Here is an 18,306-nt window from a genome sequence, read left to right on the forward strand (position 1 = left end):
TAATTAATTATATAATTAATTATTCCTATTTATTTTTGAAATATTTGCTCCAAAAGTTCCTCTTCATTTTATTAATTTTTTGCAAGCCATTAATTTAATTAAAATTATTAAAAATTAAACCTGAAAAACCAAAGTTAATTTAATACCTTCCCACGTCTTTGATAATCTGCAATAAGCAATAAAATAATAGAAATTAAAAAGAAAATAACAATCCTCACCTCACATTATCAGAAAGACATAATATAAACGTACCGCAATAATTTTGTGCATTTAATTAAAAATTGCAATATTCAATTCACGCATAAAATTTATTTTGAAAATAAAACTTCCTGATGAAGTTAATATTTTCAATTGCAATTCATCTTATTCCGAGTGAAAATACACGAACGAAAGGTTTCTCTCAGTCTGATTGAATGGAAAAATGCAGCGGAAATGAAGTAAATAAACTTGTTCGATCTTTCCTTCAATTTCTCGGGAGTGCATGTAGCGAAAAGAGAGTGTGTGTGTCCGTTTGTTATTGTCGTGGTAGCAGATTGACCGGCGAGTCGTCGATCAAGCAACGTTTCCTCTTTGCCGAGACGAGAAGAGAAGAAGCAGTATAATAATAAATTGGTTCCGCCGCGATGACATAATTGATCGTGAAGGGCTCTCAGGCGGGACCGTGTTTGCGCCGGGCAATCGATCAAACTCGTCGTCGAGGGAGAAACGACTGCCCCCGTCCGGTCCCGTTTGGTCAACACGCACGACGACGACGGTAATCAAAACATTTGCACCAAAATTACGCTCACGTGCTTCTCTTGTCATTTGCGTTTGCTAATTCAATGGCCGACCAGACCGTTTGCTTGTTTGCCTTTCGCTCTCGCACACATAAGCAGCAGATGGGACCATCATTGTGGCATTATGGCCAATCGCCGCACCGTTAACTTTGATCACTTCATCTAGATCAAGATCAATGCAGATAGCAATGTCACTAACGCATTCCCTATGGCAATTGTTTTAGATTAACTCATTAATATTACGTAATGAAAGTTGGAGCATGATTAATTTCAGAGGTAAGTTTTTCACAAGAAAATAAGTATAATATTTTAGATTGCAGTTGTAAACAATTTACAGGTTCATTGTGATTTGAATTTAAAATCGGCTTTTCCTCGATGGATGGGTTTTGTGAGTTGTTTATTTTTTTAAACAAAACAATTGTTAACAATTTTACACGAAATATTGTTACTTTGAAAGTAAAATACTTTGAGAGTTAACTCATCAAGGAATAGCCGATTTTAAATTCAAATCACCATGATCACCTCGATCGTGAACTTTTACCACAAAATTTACAGGCAATTTAAAGTGAAATTAAAAAAAAATTTGGAACTGTGGAAAATTGAGAACCAATGATTTATCACAAGAAGAGATGAGAAAATTTAAAAAATTATTTTCAAGTCACTTGCCACGATTAAAAAAATTTGACACTGGGTTCCTCATTGCCAAGAGAATTTAAATGAAAAAAAAAAAAATGAAAGGACAACTGACTCCTTTAATTCAACCACTGCTTACTGAATTTCAGAAAATTTTATTTTTAATTTAAAAATTCCCACTTTTACTATATTCCTTTTTATTATTAAATTTTTGTGTCGGATTTTTGTGTTTGACACGGATTTTTAACTAAAAGAAGACTGAAGGCCGCCTTTTGGGTTTATTTGACCTTTTTATTAATTTTTCCTTGCAACGAGGAAAAAAACTGGGTTTCATATTTCCATAAATTCCCACTCTTGTGTTAGTTTACAATTTATATTATTATAATCTTCATTAATTAACATTGAGAAAGTAAATGTAAATATACTCTGAACTAGCAAGTTCCTTTCAAAGCAAGCGAAACTTATTTTCTCTGCGCCAAAAGCTCACGTTGGTTGAATGGATCCAAATTCCAGCACCTGAGGCTTTTCAAAATAACACGCCAACTTTCGCAGCAAACGCCTCAAGGGTGGTTCGGATATTTCTGGCAAAGTTGGGCACCTTTCGTGAGCGATTCAATCTGCCCGTCGGGTCGAATTGGCGCGCGCAAGGATCTCTCGGCGAGTGGGTCGGTGGCTCATCTTCTTAGCAGCCGCGCGCCGCGTGCGGGCCGCGTGTATCGATTCGCGTTGTACCCTCGGCGCCACCAGAACCACCCCTTGGTACAGCGACTGCAGCATCCCGCGCGACCCGACAAATACAAATATATATAAAACGTGTAATTAAAAAAATATAAAACGAGCAGCTCCTTTTCTATCTAAAACGAGTGAAGAAAAAATTTACTTGTTTTTTTTTCTATTAATTTGCATCAACGTAACCGCAAATAGAATGCGAGTTTTCATTGAATTGTGGAAATAAGGTCAAGTTGATTTTGCATTTGATTAAAACCAGTCATAGAATATGTTTGCATGGAGTTGAACAAATAATTACCCTCTATTCATAGTTTATATTGACAAAGCATTGCTCCAACTCCCGCCGAGTTTAGAGAACTCATGAGCTTAATGGCATTGAGAGAATCTACTCCATATTTTCCATTCGGTTCGGCTGGCAAGTCTCTTGAGGTGAGCGCATTGAAACCCGCTGGGCTAATTAGCAAACGCGTGGGACGGATATCTGCGTTGCTGCGATTCCACGCCACTGCCACTCCAACCCGAACGCAAAAGTACACCAGCGATTATTGATTGTTTGCATGTTTGAGCTTCGGATCAACCCTCGTCAAAAACGAGACAAGTTTATTTGCAGCAAAGCGTGGATCCAAAACTAGAAAGGAAAATTTTCTGTTTATCTGGAATTTCTGGAAAAAACCTCTCAAAAACTTTGACCATTAGGTCTCGGCCCATTGGAGACAAAATCGTTCTCTCTGAATGGAGTGCATCTTTGGTGGCGCCAACAACCTCAGCACTTTGCGTTTGAGCGCCCTCGGCGACCAAACGAGCCGAAAAGTGCAATGAAAAAAGAGACTTTTCAGCGAGGGGAACGCAAAAGAACGCAGCGGAAAGGAATTCTGCCTCGTTAAATGGAAGCACTTTGTCATCTTTCATCTTTGTTTTCAATTCGATTCACCTTGGTGTCCGATCGATTCGCAGACACAAACCGAAATTCCGTCGCAAATGAAAGAAGGAAAGAAAAAACGAGGGCCCAGTCAATATAATCCACTGCTCCATTGTGGCACTACTTCTTGCTGCTCTGATTTTATTGCCGGCGCCGAGTTGAAATCCGGCCGCTTGATAAAGGGCAATAATTCTCTCAGCTGCAGCTCGGCACCGGTGAAATATGATTGTGCGTGCAAGGGCTGGGCGGAGAAGGAGGAGGAAGAGCGCGATCGAATCACCTCGTACATTTGGCCGCCTGTCATCGCCACGTTCTCATATATGCAACCCGCGCGACTCGCACTTGGCACCACGCCGGCCGCAAATAAAGAAAATAAATGCACACTTCAAATCACCACCGCAAACTATCAATCAAATTAACAGAACAAATTGTTATTAAGTGAAAAAGAGAGGTTAAAAATTACTTTTTCATATAAATTCTAGCTAAAATATTTGCAACCCGAAAAACAAATATTATAAGGTTAATTGGCAAATAATTAATTGTCTTTAACATTTTTTCTACCTGTAAAATAATTTTACAATTTTAAATAAACAGAAAATGATAATTTCACAAAAATTAGAAAATAATTTGGCAGGGACAAATTGAAATTTGGTTAGATTCTATCAAAGTGGTGGGCGGAACTAGATGAACCGCAAATTCCGCAGACGAGGCTCCGCACACGGCGCTTGGGGAAATGCAAAAAGTTTTGGATGAATGGGCGCGAGAAAACTTTGCGAACCTGCAATTCCTCAGGGGGTGACGTCATGTGGGCGAAAAACTTTCCCTTCGCAGTCTATTTGTGACTGGCGGAATCGATCTCTCCGACTCTATATCAGCGGCGGGACGATACACAATGACAACTTGGTGATTTGGCGCCATTGTTCGCAACTAGACACATTAAGTGGACAGGGCTAATTTGATACTCTGACGGCTCACTATGAGTACAGGACGTTCTTTTCACAAGAAAAAAACATGATATTTTTTTGATAGGACATGAAACTATTGTTGTAATTTGAGAGGTAAAATTATAGGATTTTTGAAAAAACTACACGGTTAACTTTTTAATGTAAAAATTTTACAAATATTGATGTAGATTGTATAAATAAGCATTATTTAAACCAAATTTAACGTTTTCCCGCGCAAAATGTGAACTTCTGAATTAATGTTCAATAATTTTTAAAGCATTTCATGACTGTAAATTCCCTTGAATTTCAAATTCATTTGGATATAGAAAAGCAGGTCAACTTCCACCATATTTCTGAAGATTTCCAAGTCATTCATGAAATCTTGTCTTCACTGTCGGGCCATTAAATAAAACCAAAAGGGTTTTTTATCTTTAATTTTTTATCATCATCAACCTATATTTAAAAAAAAAATGATTTTTTTTTAAAGTTTTTTTTTTTTAAAGAATTGTAGTTTTGTTTTTGTTTCAAATTAGGTCGCACTGGGATTTGAGCAGGAAAGACGCAATGCACAACCGCAGTTGGCGAGGCATTAGCATAAGCAAACAGACAGGTGCTCTCGCTTGGCATGCACATGTCATTTGGTTGAAGTGGAAAAAGTTTCCCTCCGCGATTGAATTTTGCGCGTGCCGAAGCGAAACAAGCTTTCGGATTGAAATTAGAGTGTGCCGCTTTGAAATTCAAATGGGAACCGCGTTGAATATTCGACGACGCTGCAAAGTGCGGCAAGAAATGGATTCTCGCTTTTATTTCAACACGGCAAATCCACCCTTGGTGCGGAACAAAGAAAAATGACGCGGCGCTCAAATGCGAAACAAAGTGGGTGTTTGTTTTGTGGGGAGGGTGGAAACGCGTCGCTCCAAATTCCACGGCACGTTTCCACTTTTATCAAAGAAAAAAAGATTTTCTTTTGCTTTTAGCAGAGCACACATTTTTTTTTTAAATATTCTTCTTCGTCACTTTCGCCTCTTTTGCGCCGCTTGCATTTTATTTTGCTTGCTTTCGCCGCACTAATTAGGAAGGACTGGCTGCCGACGACGGACGGACGGACGGACAGATGACGCAGCGCCGCGTCAGCAGAGCTCCAGCGCAATCGGCCGCTGACAAGCGATGGCCGCCCGAAATAGGCCGTGACACTTCTTCTTACTCTCGCAGCCAGACAAACAATAGCCGACTCGTCATCGCCTTCCAATGTGTCACAAAAATAACTCACACCTACTGAGAAAACTTCACGTGTAACAAAGCTAAGGTTGTTTGCTGGCCCAGAGCAAAATACGGCGGGCAACAAAATTGCTCTAAAGAGATGTGGTTCGGAGAGTTCACAGTCAATTTTCTGCTTTTTAAATGTTCCTTTTAGACCCACTGAAATAAAAGTTTTCATTTAAAGTAGAAACAGACTGATTACTCTTTAATTTTCCTAAAGAAAAAATTGTAATTTTTTTTAGTTTTGTAAGAAATTAAAGATAAAAGTTTAAACATGAAGAAGTATGTTTATTTTAATTCATGATATTTTATTATTAAAAATTAAATTGAAATTTCTGAGATATCTCTGAATTTCCAATAAATATTCATCTGACCAAAGTAATCAAAATTCTCATCAGTTGATGGAAGCTGAAATCGATAATGATAATTAATGATGATGCTTTTGGCAAAAAAATTGTCGGTTTTCCAGTCATGGTTTCCTTTTGAAAAGTAATGTATACAAAAAATGAGCAAACAAATTATTTAAATAAAAAATCCTCTTGATGTCTTCCGCATGAAATGAGGAAGGTTTTATAGAAACAAATCTGTTGCAAAATGTTTTTTTTATAATTTTTTTATATTAATATAATGTCATATTCATGAACATAAAGCTTTTTAAATGAAAGACGAGATGCTCAAATTTATATAATTGGAAAAAGTATTTATTCGCAAGAAACTCTAAAGTAAAAAATGGAAATTCATTACAATTTTTAAATATACTGAAAAAATTATTGTTGTTAATTGTCCTGATTTTTACGATACATTGTTTACATTCCAATGTTGAAAATAATTTATTTAAAAGTAGGAATTGTTGGACAAAACGGAACCGGCACTAGCAAGAATTTGCTAAAACTTCTGAGATCAAAAAGACCCCTATTTATTTTTTATTCTCTTCTACCTCAAAGACGTACGCAAAATTTGATTAAAAGAAAAATCCAGCTTTGATAAAACCCACATTAATTTTCAGTGGCGAAGTCGAGCGGCGGAAATAAATTTCCCTACAAGAGGAGACGTGCGATTTGTAAGATGGCGAGATTGGTTCAAGGTGTCTGGCTGCAAGTGCAAAAAGAAGCGCGTCGCTCCGTCTGACTCGGCAGGCAGTAAAAAGCAGGTTGCGCGTCACCGTTAACACGGGGCGGCGAAAAAGCGGCTCAAGTTATTCCGATGTTTACGACGGCGGGCGACACGGTGCTGCCGTGGTTATCGCGAGACCGCCGCCGAAATGACAGATGAGCACTTTCGCTCCGCCACCTGAGACCGAACGATGCATCACACGCGAGAAGAAACGCCGACCACTCGTCAAACCAATATTTTGCAAACACATACATTTCTTCCCCTCTTATTAAATTTCCCGAATTTCTGCATTTTTTCCTTCGTGAAAGGGGTCGTCCTGCGAAGGAGCCTCGGCGGGACAATTAGAGCCGTCCTCGCAAGATGGATGGCCCACCTAATGGGAGTCGAGAGATGGACGGCGGCCGATAAGTGCGTCGGCACCACAACCATCGCTCATAAATTCCGCACACACGCACGTCCGCCCACTTCCATTAATGAGCCAGGCAGGTTTTGTTGCTGGGCCAAAAGACGTCTTTGCAAAAAAGAAATGCAGTTTTTTTTATAGAAAGAGAATTCGCATTAATTTAAAAAAAGAATAAGCTACTAAAATCTAAGTTTTACCAGTTTTTGCTTATTTTTGTCTCAGAATTCAACCCACGGCGTCTCCAGCATTGGAAGGCAAACTTGTTATAATTGATCAAAGGGAAGCTCTTGGACCAACAAGGCCCCTTTTGACTCTCGCCGAGATCAATTCATTGAGCAGATAAGGTGCATCTGAAGGCGAATCAAAGGCATCAAAGCAGGTGCGCCCCCGTCTCCTGATTACTAACTTGGCCAGTGTTTGATGTTCAACGCCATTATGCAGTTCCAGCAGCTCTAATGAGCAATCAAAATGTACAATAATATTCTCAATTCCATTTAACGCTAAGGAGAGCAAAAGGAAGGTAAAATTGAATAAAGAAATTCACGTTAAACATTTAAGATTTTTATTTTAAGTGGTTTTTTTTTGTAAACTTGAAAATTGGATCCACCGCAGCAGCACCGCAGTCATATCAAAGAGCGACAATCAAACTGAAACTTCCAATTCATCCAGGAATTAAACCATTTAAACATATAAATAAATGTATAAACTCTGCAAGAAACAAATGTAAACTATTTTCGTTGTTTACGTTCATCACAAAAAGTGTTTTTAGAAGATTCAAATTTTGCAAAAAGCGGGGATTGCGCTAGTGTATACGCAATTAATTTTTTCTTCGCCCCGCTCTCGTCTTGGCGCGGATTATTAATCACGCGAGGGGCACCTTGTCACTTGCAGATTAACATAATCAATTAGCGCGAACAGGAGAGGCTCGATCGGCCGGCGAATTAATCTTGTGACACGCCCCGATTATAAATTGCTCTCTCGGAATCCAAGACGGAAAACGAATGACTCGATTCGTCTCCGTTTCCTTCCTCCGCGCTCTGTAATTGCGAATTTCGAGAATAATTAAACCAACAAGAATTAATATACATCGCTTGAACCTTTCTCGGCTCGCTGCACCCTTTCAATCAATTGAGGACCGAAATAGAACACGGAGCATTGAAAGCCCTTTAGCGTGGCAATTAGACACACCTGCGTGAGCCTCATTTCTAAACATATAAATTCTCATATTCTCGATCAAAGAAAGTTTGCCGCGATTTAATTCTGAAGCAATTTCCAGCAGCCAAGGAGGAAAGAAAAGTAATGGAGGAAAATTCCGTTAGCAGAAGAGAAAGAAATAAGGAGGGAGGCATTAAAATGCAAATCGAGTTTGTTGCTGGCAGAGAGAAAAGTTCAATTCATTTCAGAAGCAATTTCGTTCGGATCGGCAGAAAGTTGAAATGAAAAGTCTTATAATTCGGCTGCCGTGCTAATGGATCGCGGGCTAAAGTGGCTGCGATTTTCCGCCGCCACCGCGCTGCGGTGAAATAATGAATGTTTGATGTGCCTTTTAAGGGGGCTCGTTCGTCGGTAATCCAGTCGGGAGCGCTATTTCTTCCGTCGAATTTGCGTCTCGAGAGCGATGTGAAAATAATGAGCTGTTGTTTGCGAGACAGAGAAAGCTGCAAAGGGGAAATCGCGCGTCATTCCCAGCTTCCTGCAGCGAGGGAAATTGGCTGAAATCGGGTTTATTGCGAAACACATTTTAACGCTGCACTTCCAGACGCAAACGTGTAAAAAACAGTGGCAAAATACATTATTTCTGCATCAAAAGACATAATTAACGCGTCAACGCTTTGCCGTAATCCATATTTTTATTTAAATTCAATTGTTGATTAATTTTTCAATTTCATAATTATTTATGTAATAATAATGAAATAATTTAATAATCTGTTAAAACAAATTAATATCAAACTCAAAATAATTTCTGTAAAAATTAGATTAAAGCTAAAATTCAGTAAAATGAATTCGGTAAATATTAATTTAATTCTTAAAATACAATTTAATAAAAAAATTATTTTAAGTGTTTTATTTACAAGTCTTTAATAAATTAAACACAGTTGAGATAAAACAAAGCAAAACGCACAACATTGCCCCTCGTCGTCTCCATTTCAATAAAAAATTAAATAATAGTACTTGTCGTAATTTCATTAGAAAAACAACATTAGTTAAAACAATGAAAATAGCAGACAAAGTGATTAATCCCTAGTATTTCTACCCGTCTCAATGTTTTTAAGCAGTTGTAACAGAAAATTTCAAGTGATTAAGAAAACATTAGTCTGATCAAATTTGATGTTAAAAGATGAGAAAAGTTAAATTCAAAAATTCGCTTTTCCTATCTTTTTAAAATAGTGGAAGACGCTTGATAAATTTTTTTACATAAAAAGATTTCTAACAAAGATTAAATCTGCAGAAAAATTTTTATTTTGCAATCTATAATTATAAAAGTTTTTGTTTGTTACGTTTAAACACATTATAAACAAGTTTCATTTTTCAAACTAATTTTATATTTTCCCATATTTTCCAAAAAGAATAAAAAAGAGACATCAGAACAAAATGATAACATGTAAAAACGCCACATTTTTGCATCTCTCTGAATTTCCTCTTTGATTTCTCGAAGAAAAAAAATTTCAGGGCAAAAAGTAGCTACTTTTGTTTGCGGAATTTCGGGAGAGGTGCACGTGTGTGTGTGTGTGTAACTGGGCGGTCGGCGAGAGCAAACATGGGCTGGTTCTCTTCTCTCTCTCGGTTGTTGGTCGGGACCAACGTGGGCAAAGAGGGTCGCGCGCGCAATTAGCGCTGCTATGGGCGCTGAGTCGGCAGTTTTTTTGTGTTTGCTCTCGTGTTTCGCCAGCAGCACAAATTCCAGCTAGTTGGTACTCACCGAATTAATGGCAGTCATATCGGCTCTGCTCAGACCGATGGCCTCGGCGTCAGCTAAACTGCTATCGCTCTGAAACACCACCGAAAGCACTCGTTAATCTCAGCGCCGCTGTTTATTTTCAATTCCACAGGCTTCGGGGACAAAAACAAACGCCAACAATATAACGGGACGCACAAGAGTTTGCGATTAAAGAACTCAGAGTGGGCTTGGCAAAATATAGTTTGTAAACATATTGGTTGGAAACTGAACTGATAATTAGGGAATTTCAGGGTTGACTCAAAATTTTGTAGCAAAATACTTTGAATTGGTGTTGATTTGTTTTCAAAGCAGCTGAAAATGTAAAAAAATTTCAAGTAATAATTTGCTATTTTTTTTTGCAGGAAATGTAATAATAAAAAATTGAAATTAAAATTAAAAATAAACAAACCATTTACATTTTTGTTTGCATTGAATTCTCGTTGACTTCCACAATCACTTGAAGTCCACATTAGGTTTTTTTTAATAATTAAAATACATAAATTTCAGTTAAAACAATTAAATTAATCCCTTGGAACTTTATGATTTCCGTTTAATTTTATTCAAAAAAATTTCACTCCAATTGAATTTTTCTGCGTCAATATAGTTTCTTATCGGTTTGGCATGCATGTTGTAAAGGGTGGTTGGCCGCGGTCTGGTCGCGTCGTGAGGGAGCTGCGGCGGTTTCACTTAGCGGCATTGTGGCAGCGCGCATCAATTTTGCAGCTACCTGTTACCTCTGCTCTCTCTACTCTCCACTGACGTGAGCTGCAAACCTAGCCCTCTCTGCCTCTTTTACGGCCGCGTGTGCTTTTATGCTGTGCGGTCGGCCGAATTACATCGCGCTCACCTACCTACCGACTGTGCCCCTTCATCGCCGAATAATTAGTGTGTACGACACGACCAACACGCTCGATATTATTATGCACTGTACCACCAGCAAGCATGTTTGCCAAAGTGCAAATTGCCACTGCAGCACTAAAATTATTACAAACAACGGCGTCAATCTTTTTATATGGAACAAAAAGCTGCATTTCATTATTTTAATGTTTGTTTAAGTAAATTAAATTAGTTTGATTACAACGAATGATTGAATGTTAATTGAATGATTGTTAAAATTTTGTTTATAAGAATTAAATGCAATTTAAAATTCTAAATATCTGAAAGGAGGCTTACTTAGCAAATTTATAAGAATTGAAGTATTTTTTTTGTTATAATTTAAAAATCAAACAAATTATTCTATCTCTATTTGAATTTTCCCATCTTGAAATGCTGCCTCACTAAATTATCATTGATCTGATGAGGTTCAGAATATCTTCCATTCCTCTCCAATTAGCCTGACGTAAGTAGCTTATGCAGAACCGCATCATCCTCGAAATTACCCTGACAACAAAATCCTTGAGAAGGAGGCCAATCATTCCTTTCCAATTTTCTTTTTCTAGAAAACGGCCAAGTTCATCTTCTACAGATTTCCTTCTCAAAGATTTGCTCAAAGAACTCTCAAATTCAATGATTTCCAGATTTATTTCAAGAACATTTGAGTGTTTTGTGGTAGAATTTCACGACGGAGGGTTGATTTATAGGGATTTGAATTTAAAGTCGGCTTTCCTCGATGAGCTTTGTGAGTTGTTTATTGTTTAGGAGAAAAAGAGAGCAGGATATTGTTATTTTTTTCTTAAACAATAAACAACTCACAAAACCCATCGAGGGAAAAGCCGAATTTAAATTCAAATCACCATAAACATTTGAGTACTTTAATTTATATAATTTATCTCTTGCACAGAAATTGAGAATTGAATCCAAGCCTTTCCAGATTTTGTTTTGCAAGGTTCCCCTGAAATAGGGAATATTTTTTGATAATTTACAATATAAATTTGAAAATTATTAATTACCCGTCTTAACTGTTTAAATTTGAAATTAATTAATTCAGAAGTAACACAATTTATTAAGATAAAAATTTACAACGATTAATATTCTATTGAAATGCACATTGAAAAATGGAATTAGAAAAATATAGAGAACTTTGATTTCCAGCTTTGAAAATTTTATTTTTAAATAAATTTTTGCAAGTGTCAATATTAAATCGTACAAATCAAGTTAATGCGCAAAAAACTGACGGGGGCGAATGACAGGGATTGACGTCAACGTGACAATTAACGGTGAAATGCAGTGCGCTGTCGTTCGCTCGCTCTCGCGTCCAAATTAATATAATTCGCAAACGTGTGCAATTCGCCTGACGAATGTATCGGGTCGCTCGCATGAAAGCGTTTCAAAACCGCAGCAGCTCGCTCGTGTTCGCTCGCTCGCGCTCATTTGTACATTCCAGTCGAAAGGGAATAATTTATTTGCTCGCTGGAGTGGCGGTAATTACAGAGAGCGACACGAAAAACGCCAGCGCACACATCAAACGCGCTCCAAATTCCGCACTCCAATTCGTCCAAATTCTCAACACACACATACGCAGGATTGAAAAATTCTCTGTGAGAGAGAAAGAATTTTTGTCGTTAATTGCGCACTTGAACAGGTGCGATCATAATAAATCTCGGCTGCACTCGCTCGCTAGGCCGACGCAGCCCAATTATGCTAATTTCTGTCGTTGGCACCGAGAGACTGCCATTAACCCACGACTCGCGCGCAAAGGTCGAATTCGAGTCGAAATTAATTATGGTTCTCCATGAATGTCACGAGCTTGGTATATGAATTATGGAGCAATTTAATTAGAGTAATAATTTAATTAATAGATTTTGTTGCAAAACAAGTTAATCCCTTTTAATTGCAATGTTGGGCGGTTTGTTTGCTGGCATAAATATTAATTTGGTGGATAAACTAAAATTCAAACGTGGTAAATAGTCCTGGTATGAACAGAGACAGGGAATACATTTTTAAATTGTTAATTTATATATATGCAATTATATAAATATTATTTATTTCTTTCATAATATTGAAATTATTGTAATACTATTAATCTGATTATTTTTATTGTATTTTAATTTAAAGTTTAAATTTATTATAAATTAATATTTTTTAAATCAACGTACAAGCAAAATTTTTTTTGGCCCCAGGCCACACTGTACCATTAATTTTTAAAAATTATCTTATAAAAAATATCGTGAAATACAAATATATCAAATGTTAATTATAATTACAGAGATGAAATGATTGTATTTTCGCTAGTGTGTTTCAATAAACTTAAACTTATCTAAAAATTAAAAATATTCTTCAAGAAAAATTTTCAAAGAGCACTGTGTAGATTTTCATATTTTTGTTGGATTCAAAATTTTTGACTGTTACAAAATTATCCAAAATTTAAAAATATTTTTTAAAAAATTAATAAATATATTGGAAACCTGTTGGAAACAATTTGAAATCAAAACTCCTATTATTGGTTTGCAATTTTCTCCTCTGCTCTCATATTTGAAATAAAAAACCTCTTTGAAGAGAAACACTTTCATTGAGATGTTTCTAGTACAAAGAATCGTCGCTTCCTCTGTTGAGCAGAGAAATTCGATATAAAAACGGAGTTAATAATCAATTTGAACACAAAAGCACCAATCCTTTGATAAAATAATTTCTACATTAATTTATATGCCTTTACATCAATGCATGTTTCAATAATTTTAATTTTAATATCCTCTCTAATGAACTGAAAACTTTCATAAAATGATCATGTTTTTCAAACATATATTACAAAATTGAAAATGGAATTTTCTCAGCTCTGCAGATTCAGTAATAAAATTTAATATAGCACTTGAAAAATTTTAGAATTTTATTGCTTTTTTATCTATCTTTTTTTTAGTAAACAATCATCTCTTTTTGAGAAAATTATGAAAAAATTAATTAATATTGTGAATGCTATTTTATTGCTACAGAATCTAGAAGTCTCTTGTGAAAGAAGTTTTGAAAATTTATTTTGATTTCCTTCTGAGCTAGGGTGCAGGTTAGTGGAGGAAGGGTGGAAAAGGACAAACCGGGCTGCACTCGTTCGCTGCGTCACCTGATCGAGGAGGCCGCTGTTGACGTGACCCATGCTGCACTACTACTTCCTAACCAAACTGATTAGCACTTCCTGCCCAGGCACTTTTTCGCACTACCCTGTCCTGCTTGCGGGCATCGGACGCACCTCGGCAAACAACGCACGCAGACTGACACAAAGGGCTTTCTTTTTTCCCGACCGATTCCCCTCCTAGTCTTTCTCTCTCTCTCTCTCTCTCTCTCTCTCTCTCTCTCTCTCTCTCTCTCTCTCTCTCTCTCTCTCTCTCTCTCTCTCTCTCTCTCTCTCTCTCGGCGTGGCGAATCTCTCTCTTTTTACTCTATTTCTGGCTCACACACACAGCACAGAGTCCGTCGCGCCGCCAAACACAATTTTCCCTCTCTCGCTCGCTCGTACACCTCTCTCTGGTTTTTAAATTTTGAATTTTGCTCTCGCGTCGCTGCGTTATTCTCGTTATTTATTTCCCAGCGAGCTGCTCTCAGGCGTGTATTTGAAGGCACAAAAAGGCCTCTCCAGATTTATTAATATCAAAAAGAGTGCCTGCCTCTCTTTCTCGACGAGCGAAATGAAAAAAAAAGAAGAAGAAGAAATATGTAAAAGGACGCCTGTGCTTCTCTCTCGCACACGAGGGAATGTTGACGCGGCCACGCAGAAAGCGACAAACATTCTTGTGAACGGCCGGTTGCATACTTTCGCATTTCGCAGGCACCGAAAGGAGACAAAAAAAAGTTTGAATGAAAAGAAGTGTTCGCTTTCGTCCTCTGACCTCGGAAGTGGGTCACCTGAATTTCGGTCCATTTAGCCTTGGAACTATTTCGATTCTGATGTGAAACTTCTCGATTGAACGTCCAGAATAAGAACTTTCAAGACAACAAGACAATTGGCAGAATATCTTAATTCAAACGAGAAACATCTATAAAAATTTATAACTTTTTAATATGTAAATTAATTTTATATTTTATATATTTAGTCTATACTAAATTAAGATTAAAATTAATAAGTTTTGTTTGCTGCTAAATTAGAAATGATTGTTTTTTTATCTTTCATTGCGGACTCTATTTTTATCCCTCTTTTATGATCATCGTTTGTTTGTTCCTTTATTTAAAATTTTTCGTCTGTTTTAATTTTAAATCTAACAATAAATCGGTTTGGCACCATGGGTGGGTTGCAATTAAGTGCAGCGTTGGCTGCCAAAAGAGCACGCAGACTTGGCTGCCCCTCTACTCGAACCGTCCACCTGAGTCACTTCGCACAAAGCATATGCACAAAGCATATTATTTTTCGACCAATCTCGGCGATCGCACCTTCTGGAGACAAGTCGCGACATTGTAACACAGATTTAATTAAACACGCGTGTGCGTTGTCGCGATGGAGAGCAACGAGTGAGCGGAGAAGCTCTTGTTTTATTCAGCGGCTCTCCGAGTCACAAATTAAAAATGCCGCGCGCTATTTTTAGCCGTGGCGCGTGTGACTCACAATAGAGGAAGGTGCGCACGGCCAACAAAACTCGCGAAAACACACGCTTGACCTTAAGCGAGTGGACGGAAAAAGTCAAAAAACGAAAACACATTTGAAATAAATTGTTTATTTAAAAGTTTTTTTAATTTTAATTTCGGTTCCGGATGAAAATTTCTAGGTAAAAGGAGCTTTCTTTGGTTTCACATTTTATTTTTATCCTAATCATTTATCAGAAATCTTCATTTGTCAGAAAATTCAATGCATTGGACAAAGAGTGCACAATTGAAGGTAATTTAAAAAAAAATTGTTATCTCTATTGGCATAGTCAAATCAAGTATTTACAACAATCTTAAATTTCTTGAAATTTCGATTTTTTTTTCAATATATTTCAAAAATTTAGCTCCATATAATTGCAGTAAAAAACTTGATTTTTTTGATGCCAGTAAGGATTTAAATAAGTATGACCATTTTTAAGGGTTTGCTGCTGGGAATAAATATTCAAAAAGTGTAATAAATACAAAGTATTACATTTCATCAGATTGAACTTTGCCGAGGAAGAGCTTCTAGATGCTGTTTTAAATGCAATCTATTGTACATGGATTGCATGTAAGCCTGCTATAATAAATCAAATTCTGTAAAAAAAAGATAAATTTAAATTTATGCAGAGCAAGCAAGTTTAGCAAAATATGATAGATTCCTAAAATGTCTTTGACTTTGTTTAACTGTTACATAAAATTTTAAAATATAGAATTTAAAGAAATGTATATTTTATAAATTTATTTCTGAAAACAAAATATGATAAGTGAATTCATGATATTGGCCAAAACGTGTTTTCTGATAAGTTAATTTATGATCAATGACGGTGATCCCTCATAGCAACTTTTGATACGTTATGTTATATTTATTTTTACGTTTTGCTGCGATAAAATTAGCAGTATTTCGTTGCAGACATAAAAGGGAACGGGCAGCAAAAATGAAAACTATTTTCGCTGCAGGTCAAACAAGCCGTGTTTAATTTGACGTGATTTCCGTCCCCCATAATACGGCGTTTTATTTTATCAAAACAAAACAGCCGTTGGTTTTTAGTGCGGGTGCATGTAGATTGGCCGCTGCAGCTCTCGGCTCGGTGGCAGTACTATTAGGAGGCGATGTTATTGCCGGGGAGCAGTGGCGCTCGTAAAAAGCTACTGATACCGTTAGTTAGTGCAGCCCTTATTGCCTTTAAAGCAGCAGCGACGACGGATCGATGCCGACGAGAGAGAACGAGTCGAGTGCACCACTCGACGGCAATAAAACGCAGCCGCTCGCCAAAACACAGAGAACTCCTCAACAGGCCTGCTTCCGATAACGGGCCGCTTATTTTCCTCCGCACGACAGCAGGAACAAAAACTATAACTCGGCGTCAAAACGCTGTTTTCGCTCAAGCAACCGTGTGTAAATTATTCCCTGGTAAATTTTGAATCAACACTCGCAAAGTTTGATTGAATATGGCGTGCACGCTTTTCGATCACACGTTGTTGACTGAAAGTTGGGCAAAGTTAGTTTCGCAGGCCGTTTGTTGTTGTTTGCGAATCGAGTCTTGCATAATTAACGTGAGCGGTTCTGCCGAGGGAGCACGACGAGAGAGCATCTCTCATCTTTTGATCTGAGCCGACCTCTTTACTCTGTGCAAACCGACGGACCCGACGAATATAGGGGCATGTGGGCTCAACATTCCACTTTTGAGAGCCCTTTATATTCTGCACTCTGCCCAACAGCTCGTGAAGAAAAATATAAAAATCTAGGAATTTCTAAATATTTTATTAACTATTAAATTTTTTATCTTACCGTTGATCTCTAGGAATTCAATATTAATGCTATTCATCCTTACAACCAACAATACAAACTTTTATTATTGTATTTTGAATTATTTTGAGAGGAAATTATGAAATATTTCCTCACAGCAACCACCCTTTTCTCCAAAAATTTGGAAACTAACTTTCTATTTGTGCCCAAAAATATAATTTTTTTAAATTTTGAGCTTTAAGCTGCACCGGTAATTTTTATTTTCTTTAAGTGTCCAACCCCTTTAAAGAAAAATAGCACCAGCGCGCGTTCCAAGAAATAGATAAATAAAAGAGAGTCCATTGTTCCGCGCAAGAGAGGAATAAAAATTTTGCAGTGAATATACAGCTGACAAGCCACTTGTGGAAAGAGGGCCACTTGGGAAGGGCAGGAAAAATGCCGCCGTTAATTATTCAGCGCGTTTCCTCCGAAACCATTGTTGGTGCTTCTCGCGATAATAATTCGCGGGCGCGCGCGGTCTGTTTATAAATCAGCGGCCGGAAGCAATTCGCCGCCCCCGCGCGATACCGCCAAGCGCAGAAACACAATGAGAGCCAGAATTTCTCTTTCGCAGGTGCTCCGGCCGATAGATTCGCCAGACGCAGATTTACGGCCGCTGGAAATAATAAATTTCGCCTCTTGTTTTCCGCGAGCGCCAGATTTATTGCCGCAAAAGCGTGCCCCGATTATTTTCCCCGATCGCCTTTCCACAATGAGAGAGAAGCGAGGGAAGGAGAGAAGAAAAAACACGGTGCGACGCGTAGAACCAATTTTTTCCTGTCTCTTTGTCTTTGGCTGTCAGATTTGGCTTTTTCTGCAAGGAAAACTTCCTCCAAATCAATTTCTTGGAGAGGCAAACTAAAGTTAGCTTTGAAAATTACAAGTAAATTGTTGAGAGTAATATTGATTTTCATTTTTTATTTTTCAAATGACTAACTTGATCATTTTATCTGTGACAAAAAATTAACATTAATAAAAAGCCTTATTTCGTTTTTAAATTTAATCTAGGTTTTAAATTATTTAATGTTGTCACGTTTTTCGGCGTGTGTGCTTTTTCTTTCGACTTGTTTCTGGCAATGAGCAGAGAGAGCGGCAGGTCAACTTCTGGCTCACGCACTCTGCTCTCTCTTTTCTCTCGCCGTTTTTAAGACGGCGCACGCAACGAGCTCTCTGTGCCAATTATTTTTACTCACTCTTTCTTTCTTTCTTGCTCGCTCTGCGTGTCGCGATTCGAGAAATCCGACACCGAGAGCAGCGAGTTTATAAAACGACGGAGCGCTGGCGAGGCGAATTCCCTGTGCTTTTGTGTCTGGCCAGCGGT

The 18,306-nt window shown here is 37.6% G+C and overlaps 1 protein-coding gene across 5 annotated transcripts in view; it reads right to left on the minus strand.

Moving 5' to 3' along the window:
* The window catches only part of LOC132201851 (mucin-5AC-like), a 106,510-nt gene that overhangs the window by 56,348 nt on the left and 31,856 nt on the right, over nt 1-18,306 (minus strand). The window contains exons 1-2 of one of the 5 annotated variants that reach the window (XR_009442310.1): nt 13,707-13,905; nt 9,698-9,766 (exon numbers count right to left, since the gene is read on the minus strand). Coding sequence is in view for 4 of the 5 variants with exons in the window: in XM_059628368.1 (XP_059484351.1) it covers nt 9,698-9,766; nt 13,707-13,739 (102 nt within the window). In the remaining variant the exon portion in view is untranslated. Of the gene's footprint in view, nt 1-9,697; nt 9,767-13,680; nt 13,908-18,306 lie in introns of those variants that run through there. The other 4 variants (XM_059628368.1, XM_059628367.1, XM_059628369.1 and 1 more) reach the window with 4 other exon arrangements.

This window comes from Neocloeon triangulifer, unplaced genomic scaffold, assembly GCF_031216515.1.
Source record: "Neocloeon triangulifer isolate White Clay Creek 2 clone unplaced genomic scaffold, ASM3121651v1 ptg000014l, whole genome shotgun sequence".
In the NCBI taxonomy this organism is placed as follows: Eukaryota; Metazoa; Arthropoda; class Insecta; order Ephemeroptera; family Baetidae; genus Neocloeon; species Neocloeon triangulifer.